The sequence below is a fragment of the Microtus pennsylvanicus genome, chromosome 22 (assembly GCF_037038515.1).
Source record: "Microtus pennsylvanicus isolate mMicPen1 chromosome 22, mMicPen1.hap1, whole genome shotgun sequence".
Lineage (NCBI taxonomy): Eukaryota > Metazoa > Chordata > Mammalia > Rodentia > Cricetidae > Microtus > Microtus pennsylvanicus.
In genome coordinates, this window is record NC_134600.1 from 26953509 (window position 1) to 26970566 (window position 17058).

Here is a 17058-nt window from a genome sequence, read left to right on the forward strand (position 1 = left end):
TTTTGATAAGATTAAATATTTGAGCATTCTAAAATGTTATTACTAACTTCCAAGAACTCTGCCAAATTTTTATATATGTTGACTCCCGTAGGTTTGGATAAATGTTATATAGATGGATTGCCTAGGTTGATGGATTGCCTAGGTTGTTGGAGTGTCTAGGTTGATGGAGTGTCTAGGTTGATGGAGTGTCTCCGTTGATGGAGTGTCTAGGCTGATGGAGTGTCTAGGTTGATGGAGTGTCTCCGTTGATGGAGTGTCTAGGCTGATGGAGTGTCTAGGCTGATGGAGTGTCTAGGTTGTTGGAGTGTCTAGGCTGATGGAGTGTCTAGGTTGATGGAGTGTCTAGGTTGATGGAGTGTCTAGTCTGATGGAGTGTCTAGGCTGATGGAGTGTCTAGGCTGATGGAGTGTTTAGGTTGATGGAGTGTCTCTATTGATAGAGTGTCTAGGTTGATGGAGTGTCTAGGTTGATGGAGTGTCTCCGTTGATGGAGTATCTAGGTTGTTGGAGTGTCTAGGTTGACGGAGTGTCTAGGTTGATGGAGTGTTTAGGTTGATGGAGTGTCTCTATTGATAGAGTGTCTAGGTTGATGGAGTGTCTACGTTGATGGAGTGCTTTGGTTGCTTTGGTCACAGTGTCAGGACTTGGAGGAAACTGGAGAACGACAATGTAACCCTTCCTGCCTATGTTCCACAAAGTGACTAAGAGCACTATGGGTGCTTATTATATCTCTAAAGTCAATGGAAGAAGAGTGAAGAGTCATCCTGGTATTGTCGTCCTCAGGCACATTCTTCAAGGTATCATATAAGCTTTCTTTTTCTTCAGAAGCTGTGTTCACTATGTGGGCATTAGCACCCTACTTTGTTCTTAAGAAGCCTTGCTAAGTCTAATTTTGGGAAGTACTTCCCATATTGTCTGGATCTATCATGTGACAATCCTCTAAATTCCTCTAAGTTCTTAGGTTAAAATCCTCTTATTTAACATATGATTGCTGCCTTGGAAAGAACATTTTTAATTCTCTGCGTTGATTTTCCAATACCATTTTGAAGAAGTGTAGCTTAGAGAAATGTACATGGAAGGGGTCACAATAAATATTTTACTTTACTGTGGCAGTATTTCCAAACGAGAGTCTTTTAGAAGACAGGTTGTTGTGGCATAATTACGAAGGTGTCCAACATGCTAAAGATGTAAGATGGACTGATTTTCAGACAATATGTTAGTTGCACTGACACATGCTCAAGATATTTTCCAACCTTTAAGGTTCTTTTGTATTGTTTCTGTGAACAAACAATGGTGTTTTTTAGGTGGGAGGTAGAAAGAAATATTCCTGGGTGTGGGGGTAGGGTACATCACAAAGTAGTAGAATCTATTTCTCACATATTCCATAGGGGAGGACTACATCACATTTTCTTGTTTCATGGGTAAGCTGGTTATGTGCATAAATCAGAATAATTAAGGATTCTGTCACAGTAGTAATAATAACAACTACATTTAATAATTAATAAGATGTCACAGTGTGAACACATAGGCCGCAGTCAGGAACTACATTTGCTGCATGCTTCTGTTCCCTGCCACACAATCAGAGAATGGAAATTATGCCTACAGTTTTTAGAACAGACAGCAGAGCACAGATTCTCAGTGCACAAACAAACAAGTGCGCGCATTTGTGGTGCCCGCTGAGGACTTGAAATCTTATTCTCCTGACCCCAGGCAGCTGGCCAAGAAGAAAGGAGAGGGAAGGCACGCAGGATATTTGTCTTTTCATTTGGAAATGCTTCTGCTCAGAAGAGCTGGGGCAGTGTCTGTGCTTTTGTGGGAACTAGGCGTGCGCCAGTGGAGGAAGCAAGATCAAGAGCAGTTTGCTCTTTCAGGACTTCAAAGCCCATTCATTTGAAGATGTGGCCATTACCATTTTGGCTTCCTCACTGGGCCTTGGATAGCTCTGTACTTTTCAAGAGGAAAGCCTTACTGGGTTGGGGCCCGTTAAAATGTATTCCTTGAAGTGCAGTGTCCCAGAAAATATGCCCTTCCTGGCTGTGCTCTGTGATTATAGTCCCGACTGTGATCTTTGTTCCTATTGGATGAGTCAGATAGAGAGGTGAACAAGGCAGTGAGTCTGGACTACCATTTTCCTAGTGTGCTCTTCTTCTAGTGTGGAGAATTGTCAATGTAAGAACCGCAGCAAGCAGGCCCTGATTCTCTGACCTCATGAGCTTTTCTTTTTACAGTTCAAAGAGGTATTAGGAGCGAAAAGACAGAAAACAACCAAATAAATAATTATAGTATTAAAAACCCACTTTGGCTGTTTATCTTATTCAGTCCTACCCACCAGTCCAACAGTACTTGGGGATTGTCTCATCATTGGTTAGTTAAGCCCTGGCACTAAGTTTTGCTCATGGGGTTTAGGCATTTTCTGAGAATAAGGTATACAGTAATTTTCCCATCTAAAACCAAGACTCAAACCAAAACGGAATGAAGTCTAGGGCAGCCCCCTAACCTGTAGTCCCTAATAATCTAGCTCCTTTGTGCTAGTGATTCTGAAGACTAGACAGTGGTTTGTCCTCTGAAACAGAGAAGCATCTGTCTTATTTACTGGGTCCCCAGACCTTAACATAGTATACAAACGCATGTGGATTGAACAAGTCAATACGTCTTTGAGCCTGTCCAGTTAATATTCACTATGTGATCTTGGACACCCTTCTCTTGTGCTAAGTTCTAATCTCTTAGCTCTGACCATTTTGGCCTCCTGATCTCACACCATGGAGTGACTGTTTTGAGTGGTTTCTGAAACAATGCCCACTCAAGCCTGGAAATGTCTCCGGGTCCCTCTGGCTGTGCAGCAGGTGAGTGGCAGCTCTTTCGTTTCATTTTCGATTAGGTGTATTCTAGTTCCTATGTCACCGTGACAGCTGAATTCAATGTCTGTGTGCTTTAGTAGGAGAAGATAATCTGATAGCCTGAATCTTTGTCAAGTGAGGAGTAGACACAAGCTCACCCTTCAGGAAGGCCTTCTGTAACTCTGATTATATCCCTGTCTGCTTTCTCAGGGACGCAGTGACACTGCATCTCCTCAGAAATTTGGGAGGACTCTGTTTCCCCTGTTACAACCTTTCTTGAATACTTTAACATTTTCTTGTACCTAAGAGGCACCCAGAATTTTACTCTAATTAGTTTAGAATGTCACATGACATAAAAAGAATTTCTGTTTGATAACTTTAGAATATATCTGTAATAACTCTCTTGCACAGAATTTTTTAATAATTAAAAGATGCTTTTAAATTCCAGTTTTTAAGAATATCCCAAGTTTTGGAACTTCATGCTCACTCTAAAACTGTGGGTGTTCAGGGAATTGTTAGATGAGAAAGCAACCTAAGGAGCAGCAGCAGCAGGATGGGAAAAAGGAACTTAGGAAGAAAATATACTCTGAACCCATTGACTAGTCTTACATTCCGTCAGTGGGCATTTTGTTAATACATACTGTGTGCCAGAGATTATAGTTACCTGGGATCAAAGATCTTAGCCTACCAGAGAGTCTTTATAAATGTCTTAGAGCAATGTGTGGCTCTGTGTGGCACATTTAATCCTGGATTTTCCACTTATCCAGTGAATGACCTTGAGTAAATCACTTCGCACTTGAGTGTTATCTGTAGGAAAGTAATGGATCACCTCAAGCTCTGCTGATATTTAGTTTTGGATTTATCAAGGAAAATAATAACTGATGAAGATTGCTTACATTGAAGTAAGCCATTTCAGAAATCATGCAACATACTTTTTCTTAAAGTCTACTTTTAATGAATAAAGTGTATATACTAAATATCCCAATAGACTCATATTATCAGCCTGATGATTAGTTTTCTAATTTCTTGTTTGTGGTAGGAATTTAGCAGAATCACTGTATGGGTAGATGCTAGAATGAGAAGCTATACTTTGATCTTGAAGAATCCTTGTGGAAAACTGTGATTGTTTCTTGAAGGGGCATTGCAGCCATCCCATGACTTTGCTCATAAGACGCCTCAGGCACACCCAAGGCTCCTGTATTATTGTGAATTGCACATGATGCATAATAAAAAACTAGGGTCATGATGGTATGTGATGTTCTCTTTTAGTAAGACATGTAAGTTAGATTAAGGACCTTGGTAGGAGGAATACTTTCTGTAACTTTCAATAAATACAACTTTGTAGGGTTATTTGGGGTTCAGACCATCAGAAGAGGCTGGACCTTCCTGCTTCCACTTAGTCCTTAAAATTTCACCTTGGATTGCCTTCTTTCCTCAGCCAATCTGTGACAACCCAACACTTCTTCCTTTAGTAAACATTTCTATAGAACCTGTTATATGGTGGAAACTGTGCTGGACATCTAAAATGAGAGATGACTGGTTCTGTTCCTTTAAGGAATTTATAGTCTAAGTAGTCATGTTCACGAGACTTTATGGTTACACCTCTGAAATTAATAGGAGACCCACTGTCATAGCAAACACCTGCTCCTCTGACTATTATACTCTTCCCATCTCCTCTCCCACAATGCTCCCTGACCCTTAGGTTCAGGAGTTGCATTGTAGATACAACATCAGGACTAGGCTCCATAACTTCACATGTTGATTGGTTGTAGATTTTTGTAATAGTATCAGACAATAATAGACACACTCTTGAGTGGGACCTAGGAGGCCTCAGACCTACACAAAGAACTATTGTCAACTAAGAAATGGTGAAAGCAGAAGAAACGGTCTTCTTGGGAAAGAGCACATTGATTGGTTATCTAACACTAAATGGCCACACACACACATACACACCATACCACACAAATTATACAGATGGAGCAGGTTGCACTTATATAGCTATAAATATGTATATGTATACATATATGTGTATGCAACAACAATTAATAAAAAGCAAGTCTATGAATTTGAAAAAGAACAAGAAAGGGATATGTAGGAGGGTTTGGAGGAAGGAAAGGGAAGCGAAAATGATGTAATTATAATCTAAAGAATGTAAGAAAAACGTACAATCAGAAGAGATGGTAAGAAAACTTGACTTTGGGTATGAAATGCTTTTCATAATAAATATTATCATACTTGAGATGCATCAGTAAATGAAATAGGCAGTAGCTATTGTTTTCATGAAACTTTTCTGAGGATAAAACAATAAGGAACAAACATAAACACAATAAATGACAATGTATATGATACAAGGTAAAAGCAGCCACCTATGGGGTGAAAATATAAAACAAACTAAGGGAAATGGGTACCTGTGATGGGAGTCAGAATAGGGATGGATGTATTGCAATTTTAAGAATGGCCAGAGTGACATTTAAGTGAAGGCACAAAGAAAGTGAAGGGATTTATTAGCCTTGGGGTGTGTGGGGAAGAATTCCATGTAGACAACGGGCAACGAGACAGCACCCCCACATAGCCTGGTATGAAGAGTCTGGAGTGAAGCTGGAAAGGTAGACTATGGATGATAACCAGGAAGTGAGGCTGGGGCGGGGCAGCACAGGTTGGGTTTACAGGGCAGGGAAGGGCTATGTACCGAGTGTCAGTGAGTGATGTGGGAGGGCTGCTTAAAGAGCATGGGGCAGATGAGATGCTCGTTCTGCTTTGTTGTTGGTTAGAGCATAGGTTGTGGGGGTTGGTGAGGAGGGGGCCAAGCAAGCATCCGGAGGATATTGTGGAAATTCAGGCTAGACACCGGCAGTCTGGACCATGTAGAGAACTGCTGAGGTGTTGTGGGATATTTGTGCACTGTGTGCAGATACATTGCTTGATTGGTTTGCCAAAGAGCTGAATGGCCAATAGCTAGGCAGGAAGTATAAGTGCAATTTCCAGGGACAGAAAGAGACAGGAAGAGGAGGAATTGAGGGGCAGGAGACCCCAGCAGACACGGAGAGGAAACCGGATATTCAAGGTGGAATATCATAGAACATAGATTAATGTAAATGGGCTAATTCAAGCTATAAGAGCTAGTTAGGAATAAACCTAAACGATAGGCCAAGTCTTCATAATTAATATAAAGTCTCTGCATCATTATTTGGGTGCTAGTTGGTGGGACAGAAAAAGACTTGTTCATATGGTACCAAACATGAATATCTAAATATAGGGCCTGAGAAAGGTAAGGAAAATTCTGGACAAAGAGTAAGATGTGCATTCCTAGTTGTGCGGTCTCTCAGGCAGGTCAGTGCTTGGTGGTGCACAGAAAGACAGCTCCTGGCAGCTGCCCATGGGCTAGAGCCAGTCACCACCACCGTGTGCCAGCACTATACTCTAAGCTGAGCCACATAGTGGCTGACATGGCATTTTAAGACTTGTCTCAGAGGATCAGAGCACTGCAGGCATTTAGTAAAGCCAGGTCCAGACACAGAAAACTTATAAAAATGTACCACATACTTAAAAAAATGTGTTTAGATGCTGAAGAAAGAAAAGAAAATGGGTATAGACAGTCATAAAAATAGTTTAAAAGTAATAAAGTCTTTAAAGAGATTATATATATATATCCACATAAAGATGAGAAATACACAGGGTATCTGGATTCTTTATGGATTTTGTTGGCTTTGAATTTTTTAAATGCTAATGTACAAAAACAATAGCTGCTGAGAGACAGTGAATTATGGAAACTGCTGAACCAAACCCGTCTATATATTTCAAGAATGTCTTAACTTCAGAATGGAAGTCATAATGCAATGGGGGAGAGATAATGCCTTGGTTTCCATAGTAAGCAAAAAGTTATGGATCTATTCAAATTAATAAAGATCAGATTTGTTCAGGGGAGATCTCCTGAGGATCTTGGCTACAAACCTGAGGGAAAATAACCAAGAGAAACTACTAGACGGGTGACATATTATATGCCAATCTGTGGACATGGGAACAGCTCTGAGACTGGATGAGATTTGATCAATCCTGTTGGCTACTGAGTTCTCATGACTTATCATTACAATGTCATCCTTTCATATGGCATGAATGGAGGTTTGGTTATACAGTCCAAATGGATTTATAAAGTTGACAGATGCATTTTGCCTGCTCAATCATAAAACAAAAGCATCATCTTTAGCTGCTTTGTACACACTGCATATTCCATACTTGTGTTAATGCAGATAAATATGTGCTATCTTTACAAATTTGTGTGTTTTCAGAAATAAAGGACCAGTCATCGATGAAAACAAGCAGCCCATGGGATACAGCCTTTCAGAATGCCTCTGAAGCAGTTTCCTCAAAGTTCTGCATCCAAAACAACTTCAAAGCTGCTAGCTGAGATGGTCCAGTCTCTTAGACTACTTTAGCCAGGAAAGAAGCCCTGCATTTTCCAAGCACACAGAAACTGGACAACAAATGATACAGTTATCTCTATCAGGACTTGACCATTGCTCCAATTTTCTCAGGGTTCCCTAAAAATGTCGTCACCCCCAGATAACAGGAACCAGTCTGGAGAACACAGCACTCATGTTCCCAAGAGGTAGGGTGGTGGTTTTAGGTCATTTGGTGTGTCCTGGATGTTTATAATCATTTAGGGGTTTGGATACAAGTTGTTGTTTGACACAGCCATATCTTATGGGTATGGCAGAATTCATAATGCCAACATAAATGTTTGGCAAGACCCAGCTAAGTAGACCCATATGATGGCCGCCATGCCACCTTTGGTTTTCATCTTCACCTGTTGCATACTTGGGAGACTTTTAATATTTGCACAATTTGGGAATATCAGATTCATAAAAAGTTCTTATGTATCATTTATGATTTGTCTCAGGAATGCTATTTGTAAGTTTCCCCAGGACAGTCCTGAACATGTTTGTCCCCTTGCTTTGAGGAAGATATCCTTATGTACTTGAAGGTCTTCCTTACACCTTGGAGGGTGTGACATATATAAAGAAGCCAGAAGTCTCTTTATGAGTCTATGAGAGACTATTAAAACATCTGCCTATGTACTTGCTCAGAAACAAGATACTCAACACAAATTAAACCCAAAAAGGTCAACAAGATTTGGTGGGCTAGAGGAGTTGGCAACAGATTGGACTACAAGCCTCTTTCTACTATACACTCAGGCAATTACATGGTGTATACAGCAACAAAATTAGACTAGCTGAAGTTATCTCTTTCCTATAAACAGATCCATACTGATGGGCAAAGAATGGTGTAGAATAATGATAAAAGAATGAGATGTCAGGGCCTCCCTTTCTTAGAAAAGTTAGCTAATGCAGAGCCATTATGGTATCATATAACCAAGAACAACAAAATGTCAGGATTAGACATATAGACAAATTCTTAAAGATATAAAAATGTAAACATTGTATTATGTCAGAATTTGAATAATAACTGTAGCAACTTTTGCTTGAGGATATTTCTTGGGCACTCTAACCAGTAAGAGTTATTAATACACTGTTTGAGATATGACAATCTGCCTGGACTAACTTGGAGATTTTGTTTTGGTCTAGTGTCCTTGAGGCAACCAGAACTATCAGTATGAGAACAGGCTAACACATGCCTCTAGATTCTTAAAAATTTGGTTATGGGATTAATGAGTAACAATAATAACTCTGCTTATCAATGATGTCAAAAACTGAGGGAAAAATATTGGAAATGATAACACTGTTCTGCCACTGTTTATTAATGATGAATAAGAGATGAGCCAAAGGAAGTGAAACACATGTCAATAACCAAAAATGATACGATCTATGTTTTAGAACAACATGAATGTATCCCTACTTACTAAATTCTGTATAAATAAAGAAGCACTCTGGCTGCTAGTCAGTCAGCCTGCAAGATTCTCCCAACCATCATGGCTTGGCTCACTTCCTTCCCTCGTCTCCTCCTTACATCCCCTGCAGGAACTTATGTCTCCACCAGAGATGTGCCTCCTCTCTGTCCATCTCTCCAAAAACAAAACTAAGAAGTGTCCTGTGTTTGATTCCTCCCATCGCCACTCTTGCTTCTACCTACCTTCAGACCTTGCCCTCATCTGGAGCTGGATTCTGACAGTTGTTGGTTATGACCAGAAAAAAACTGAACAAAGGAAATTAGGTTCAGGGATCTCTTTCTGAATGGAAAAGGGTGAGAGACAGTATAGAAATGACTGAATAAAAAGGTGAATTGTTGAGTCTACCTTTGAATAGCCCCTAGTCTCATATATTATATATTACTATGGAATTTGTAAATTAATCCAAATTTAAGGTTATTTTTAACCTTAAATTATGTTCCTACTCTTTTTGTAAGATATTGTACCTATGCAGATCTCTTTAAAATGCAATATATGATTAAGAAACACAGTTAGTCATCTATAATAATCAAACTTGTAGCCATGTAAAACATGTTTTAAAGGTTAAATGGGGATATATTTTAGATAAGTAGGTGGTCTTCAAATACTTCAGAGACCTACAGAATATGACATGTACGGTGTTTCAGTGACCTAAGCTTTTCATGACAGTGAGACATATCTTCTCCTGGCAGCACCAATCTACTTCATAAAAGAATTATAGGAACTGAAGAACCTCCATATGAAGTTTGCATTTTTGTGGCAAAAGTTAGCCACTGGGCAAGAAACTGCTCTTGCTTCAATTGCTGACAATGTGTTCTACAAAACAGATGATCAGGACACACAAAATAGTGATTGCTGAAAACTGTCAAGACAGGGTAGACAGTCCATATAATTCCTGCCTCACAGAAAAGTCTGTCAGATATGCTAGGCTTGTAGGCTGAAGATGGGTGCTAAAATGTTGCAGAAAAAACTTGCGTGACAGTCCAGTGAGCCAGATATCTCTGTCATTTCTATAATATTAAAAGTTTCTTGTTCTGTACTTCCTGTTTACTCCTGTTTATATTCTTCTGGGTCTCTGATAGAGTTGAGACAAGATATTATGGTTCCGGTTTTCCTTGTTACCAAATTCAGAAAAGAAACTCTCAAAAAAGAGTTATAAATTATATAAGACTGAGGGACATAAAAGTTTAAATTGTTTATTAAAGAATATGTTTTGAGGTCTAAAAAGATAGTTTTGGTTTGGTAATACAAGTTAGGTCAACTCACCAAGATGGGATAGATAATGGAATATTTTCTCTGAATTTGCCAAAAACAGATAGACTGGACATTGTAAATCTAAGTATTGCCCGATAATTATTCTTACTGTATATAGTTTTACTGTGTAAACGTTAAAACCTTTTCTTTTTATTTAGACAAAAGGGGGAAAATGTTGTGGGATATTTGTTTAGTGTGTGATGATATATTGCTGTGATTGGTTTAATAAAAAACTGAATGACCAATAGGAGGGATAGGTGGAATTTTCAGGGAGAGGAAGAAAGAGAAGGAGGGATCAAGGGGCAGGATGTGCAAGATGGAAACGAGGTAATACCACATGATAGAATACAGCAAAATAAACGTCCAAACTGAGTCAATTCCAATACTGGAATTACCTAGTGGGAGCATGGCAAAACAACAGGGATTATGTGACCAAAGTCCTATAAAAACCTAGCAGTTGTAGTGTAGAATTGACAGTATTTTTCCCTTTACAGGGTCTTGGGTGTACTTGGTAGAAGCACACGGCCAGGAGAGGACTTTTTGACTATTTGGATAGGTGTGGCAGTGCCCTAGCTTAGCATTGACTACGAGACCTACTCCACTGAGTCAGTTTGCGAGTAAGAAAACCAGGTATTTTTTCAGAAAAGAAACCTGAGATACATCTGATTTGCAACTGTCAACAAAATTAGAAGAATTTCCCTTGACAATTTTCAATTAAGGCAGTGCCATTGTGTAAATGCTTATAATGTTTCAGCTAAGTCTAAGCTTTAGAATGTGTACATAAACTATCTCCCTTGCCCCATATAAATATGAATATGTTTCTTATTTTCATGCATATTTACTTTGTGGCTAGTCTAAATTACCCGTGTTTTCTGCAGTTTAGATCTGTCTTCCCCTTTCCTACTGTCTTTATAAATATAAATATGTTTATATTTATATGAGGCCAGGGAGATAGTTTAGTCAGAAAAATACCTGCAATGCAAGCATGAGTTTGTGAGTTTGGATCTAACGCATGTGCGTGTGTGTGCGCGCACACACACACACGCACACACACGCACACATACACAATAACCAGGTGTGGTGGTGGTGTATATCTGTAACCCCAGTGCTGAGAAGGCAGAGACATGTAGGTCCATGAAGCTCTTTGGTCACCCAACTGAGCTGATATAATGAGCTCCAGGTTCAATGTCTCAAAAACAAGATGGAGAACAATTGTGGAAGACACATGACATCAGGAAACATGCATACACACACACACAACACACACACACACACACACACACATCAATATGACACATGCATCTGCACCTACCAGACAAGTGCACACCTCTCATACCCATGTACCCATACACAGAAATACACACACATACACACAACACACACAGACACACATACACACACCACAGATTGCCATAAACTCAACATGACATTCTATAATCTATATTCTATTCTACATATATTCCTCTCAAAGAGGGACTAGAGTCATATAATCAATTTTTTATTTTTAGAAATATCCTTTTAGGCAAGTTTTAAATCTTGGTATCTTTATGATACATTAGTGGCAGGCAGTCCTTATTTCCATGCATATTTACTTTGTGGCTAGTCTAAATTACTGTGTGTTCTGCAGTTTAGATCTGTCTTCCCCTCTCCTACTTAGAAATGGAGAGTGATGGGCAATGCAGGACTAATTGAGAAGGCCAGAATGGCACTTTGTGGGGAGGTCTGCACAGGCAAAGAGAATTGCAAAATCGAAGCCGGTAATTGAGTAAGACAGAGAAAATGAAGGTACATTTGTTCTGTTTGTCTAAGTGTGGCCTTCTTTCTTTGCTTTCCTCAGCTTTTTATGACCCAAGCAGTCAGCAGAAGGAAAATGTGTGGTTACCTTGCAAAGGCCCTCTGAAATCTGAGTTTCATTTGTTTTGATTGTTAATGAATGAACCTGTTGTATATAGTCTCAAAGCGGGGGGCAAATAGGCTAACACAGGTAATTAATATGTGTGGAGAATAAAGAGGAATGCTTATCTCACAGGTAGTCTGCAGGTGTGGGGTGTGGACCTAGATAACTGTCTTTAAGAATCATGTCTTTATGGAGAATTCATATATATATATATATATGAAGAAAAGATACTGTTTGATACTGGCTTTAGGATCTTATTTCTTTGTAGAAACTGATAAGAGATTCTGAGGTGAATGGTATGTATTATTTCTCTCTCTCTCTCTCTCTCTCTCTCTCTCTCTCTCTCTCTCTCTCTCTCTCTCTCTCTCTCTCTTTGTTTTTCGAGACAGGCTTTCTGTGTGTAACAACCCTGGCAGTCCTGGAACTAACTCTTGTAGACCAGGCTGGCCTTGAACTCACAGAGATTTGCCTTTCTTTGTTCCCAATGGGCTTAAAGGCATATGCACCACCATCACCAAAATGGTAGTTTGTTAATAACATGGTTTTTTCTTTCTGTTGTTTGTTTCTATATGAATTGATACAGTGTGTGGATGAAGGACAAGAAATACTTAATCTCTAGTACTTCCTGTAACCATTCTAAAGGTGTCTCCATCACAAGGATAAAAAGGATGCTGGCCTTACTTCCTTTACTTTTGTTCTTGGGGGAGATTGAAGAGCAAACAATAGGCAAAACTGCACCATGGCATCCTTGGGCTTAGTTTCAAGGCTTCCGTGAAGTGTACAGGAAATATGGGATAGACGCCAATGGCCTTGGTCCTTCCCCCACTACTGTCAGCAATGTTACAGAGTGAGTTCTAGGTGACTACCTGCAAAGGAGATGTGGGGATTTTAATTGCTCCGGAACATATGGCTTAAGCATATAAACTTCCAATACTCAGACAATGAATTGAAATTGATCATGCAGACCAGAATCATTGTTTGATGGCATGGGAGACTTGTAGGCTTATGGACACCCTCGATCACTATAAATAAATGCTTCTTACTATTTTATAATTTGGCTTTAATTCCTCAGAGTCGTCAAATCTCAATGAGAATGCAACGCTAAAGACTGTGTTTTTAATATGCTAGTAATGTGAAACTGTATTTAGAAATATTTATGTCCCATTTAGAAGTAGATTAAAGGCAGCAATATTATTTTTGGAGGCATTGCACAGTTACTGATCAGAATGACTTCAATCAGTCTTCAATTTGTTTTTATTCAGGATCGCAGAGAAAGCTGCATTGTGTAATGGAATTTGAGAGAACCCACAACTTCTAAAACCCCAGGGGAATGTTTTTGTATTGCAGAAGAACTAGACCACAGCATGGCTGTCTGGTTGTCTTTCCTATTCTGCTCCTTATTAGGCTCTGGGAAAAGTGACTTTTTCTCACCAATGGTGACAGGAGATTCTTGTGCTCAAATCATCTACAAGAAGAGCTTGGAATTCGTGTTCCTTAGACAGTTGCCAATTCTGCTATGGAAGATTAAATGCCCCTATCTTACATGCCGTACCCTGCAGTTAACAAGAAAGAGGGTCAATGTAGCATGGCCCCATCTCTGCGGTGACCGTCAACCAGGCCTAAGGGCTTTCCACTTCCATGTGGTGTCGCAGCCAAGATAGTCGTCAAAAAATGAACAGGACTATCAAAGGGCTATCGTTGCATTTTGGGATGTTTAAGATTATGAACCCCCTTTTGTGTGGCTCTAAACCTCTAAAGCAGGGATGTCTGGTTAGGGGCAGAGGCATTTGGGTTGTGGTTAAGTCCACCTGTTTACATCACGGAAGACAATTTAAGGGTCACTGCTTACCCGTGAAGTTGATTTTCAGCAAATAATCCTTGTACAATTTCTTTCCGTCCAGGATCTTCATCGCATCACAGAGCTTGGTGGTGTTAGGACAGAGGGTACGCTGCATTTTGTGCAGCGCATGCGCCATGGCGTAGACTGCGTTCACCACAAACATGATCTTGGATTCTTGCTCATAGTTGCTGCTGTCAATGGCCAGGTGCTTGTCGCAAACCCGTCTGTGGTTTCTCTTGTTCTGGAGGCTGCACTGGAACTTCTGCTCCCAGAAGTCTCGGAACCAGGGGTTGCGGTGATTGTTGTAGGGGTTGAGGCTCTGGAAGTAGCGGTCGAACTGGCGAACAGGATGGGACGCCAGCTCCAGGGTGATGGCTCCGTAGGCTACGTGCTCACTGCCCTTGACAATGCTCTCCTGCGCGCCCCAGCCGTCGCTGGCCACCCAGGTGAAGGAGGCATTCACGCGGCTGGCTGCGGCGATCAGCTCTCGGGAGTCATCACTGCGCATGAATAGGACCACGACCCGCGCGTTGGGCTTCTGCAGCAGCTCGCGGATCACGCTGTCGTAGGACTTGCGAATGTTGGAGCGGCCCACCTTCTCCGCAGTGGCGATGCAGATGTTGCGCAGCCGGGCTTCCTGCTCGAAGGCCTCAATCCCCGTCTCCCCGTAGTCACCCTCAGAGGCGACAGTGGACACATAGGTCCAGTTGAAGAAGCGCAAGATCTCGGCCATGGCTTTGGCCTGGTAGAAGTCAGGGGGCACGGTCCTGGCAAAGTAATCATAGCGCGACTTGTCGCTGAGTTTGGCGCTGGTGGAGGCGTAGCTTATCTGAGGGATCTGGAAGAGCCTCAGCAGGTTTGCCACCTGAGCAGAGAGACAAGGAAAGCACCTTTAAAAAAAAAACCTCAAGCAAATGATTGTGCATAAGAAATATTAACACAATTCACGTCTGTTAGCAGCTTCTTTTTCATGTGGAGGTCACTTCTTGAGACCTTAACCGGATGCTTTCCTGAGTACAGTGTTTAGATATTGGGGAGCCAGTACGAAGCAGGTAGCGTATGTTTTTGGGGGGGGGCACGTGAAAAATGGAAGGTCATCACGACTGGAGCTTTTTCAGCTCGGCGCTAGACTCTAGGCTAATGAAACCCGTTCAGAGGCTCTGAACATGGTTGTTTTAAGCTCCTGAGGTCCTGCTATAGCTCAGCCAGACAATGAACTACAGTGAAGTGGCCAAATTCAGTTTTCAGACAACTTGGCTGTGGCTGTATAGAAAGAGCCCGGTGTTTAATTCTCACTTCCCCCTCTTTTGCTAAAAATGGCAATCTCTGAAAGAGTTTAATTTGGGAATGGAGTGCCACATGGACAGTCCAAATTAGATATTTATTATCTGGGTTAACACAAAGGAAAAAAAAATTCAATTCTATTTAAATTCTATTCCGATCATCCAAAATTTTAGGTATATAATTTGATAAACTTCTGAAACTACAGTAACTTTTTCTTTGCCTTGCTTTTTCTTAAAATTTGTAAAAGGAAAGCATACAGATATGCTATTGTACTTTCGGTTAAAAATCAAGTGAAGACGTATTGATGACTCTGTTAAGAAGGATTGAGTACTTTGAAATAGTTAAAGCCTATGCTGAGTAAAAAAATTAAAGTTTTTATAAGTCAGCTATCAACATTTCACTATTTTTATTTATTGTATGAGAAAAAAGAAAGTGATCCCAGTTTATCAAGGAGTGCTGCATAGATAATTTTAAAATTCTATAATTGTACAGATCAAAGTATATTATATACTTATTCCTATAAGATATGCAGGATGTCACACACACTCAATCCCAGCACACTGGTGTGTGTGTGGGGGAAGGGGTCGACAGAGGTAGGCAGATCTCTGAGTTTGAGGCCTTGTCTACAGAGTGAGTGCTAGAACAACCAGGGCTGCACAGAGGAACCCTGTCTCGAAAACAAAACAAAACAATTAAACAAGAGTTTTTTTTATTCTTTCTGACTTCTGAAAGGTTGTCTTTGTGGACTTTACATTATATAACTCTCTCTGTCAACTTTAATAGGCCAACAAGTTGAGTATTTCTGAAGACTATATCCTGGGATGAGTTTAGGTCCTTTGAAAATTTTCTTCTGGCAAGTGAAGTTTTCCGTTTACATATGACATGAAGGGAGATCAGCTTGAGATGGGCTGCTCTGAGCCCAACAGAAGCAACATGAAGCCATGGGCATCTGAGTCCTGATTAATACCCATTTCATGTAGCAAAGGAAACCATCAACCAGGTTTATACACAGCGACACAGCATGGGATTGGAGAGCTGGCCTGCTATTAAGAGTAACACAGATATAGTCAGAGCTATCAAAAATATTTCCCAATTCCAGTAACTCTCACATAACTCCGGCTGGGAAATCTGAGATGTGACACGCCAAATAATGGAGAAATTAGAACCTCAAGTGGAGGCGAAAGGTTGGCTGTATCGGAGGAATGTAGCTCTACTCTGCTAAGGACAGGATGACATGTTTACACTGACCCATCAGAATACAGGGATGACGTGCCTACGCTGACCCATCAGAACACAGGGATGACGTGCCTACACCACCCATCAGAACACAGGGATGACGTGCCTACACCACCCATCAGAGCACCGGGATGACGTGCCTATACTGACCCGTCAGAGCACAGGGATGACATGCCTACGCTGACCTATCAAAACACAGGGATGACGTGCCTACACTACCCATCAGAACACAGGGATGACGTGCCTACACCACCCATCAGAGCACCGGGATGACGTGCCTACACTGACCCGTCAGAGCACAGGGATGTTGTGCCTACGCTGACCCATCAGAACACAGGGATGACGTGCCTACGCTGACCCATCAGAACACAGGGATGACATGCCTACACTGACCTGTCAGAGCACAGGGATGCTTTTTCTTATTCAGACTAAGTGCAGGCGGCCCTGGATTGGTACTGTCATTACTCCTAGTACCTGACTTCCACTGGACTTATGTGCCGCTATGGCAACTGTGCTGATGCAATCCCTTTCTGTGCAGAACCTGGATATTTTGGGTAGCAGAAGAAAGGACATTTCTTCTCCAGGCAATGCTTTGATTATCTTCAAGTTGGAGTCACTAGAACTTGAATCCTCTAGGGAGACATAAAATGAGAGAAACTAAACAAAAATATACCCAGAGGCATTATTTCCTGGAAGTGAGGAACCATAGTTCCTAAGTTGTTGAAATTTTCTTCTCCCAAAGGGGTAAGGAAGTGTTCAAGATAAAAACGTTCTTGTCTTTTGACTGCTAGATCCTTATGGCGTTATGT

At 40.9% G+C, this 17058-nt stretch overlaps 1 protein-coding gene across 2 annotated transcripts in view; it reads right to left on the minus strand.

Moving 5' to 3' along the window:
* Positions 1 to 17058, minus strand: part of Grm3 (glutamate metabotropic receptor 3) — a 209929-nt gene that overhangs the window by 62062 nt on the left and 130809 nt on the right. For both annotated transcript variants that reach the window (XM_075956362.1, XM_075956363.1), the window contains one exon: positions 13739 to 14594. In XM_075956362.1, coding sequence (XP_075812477.1) covers positions 13739 to 14594 — 856 coding nt within the window. The remainder of the gene's footprint in view (positions 1 to 13738; positions 14595 to 17058) is intronic.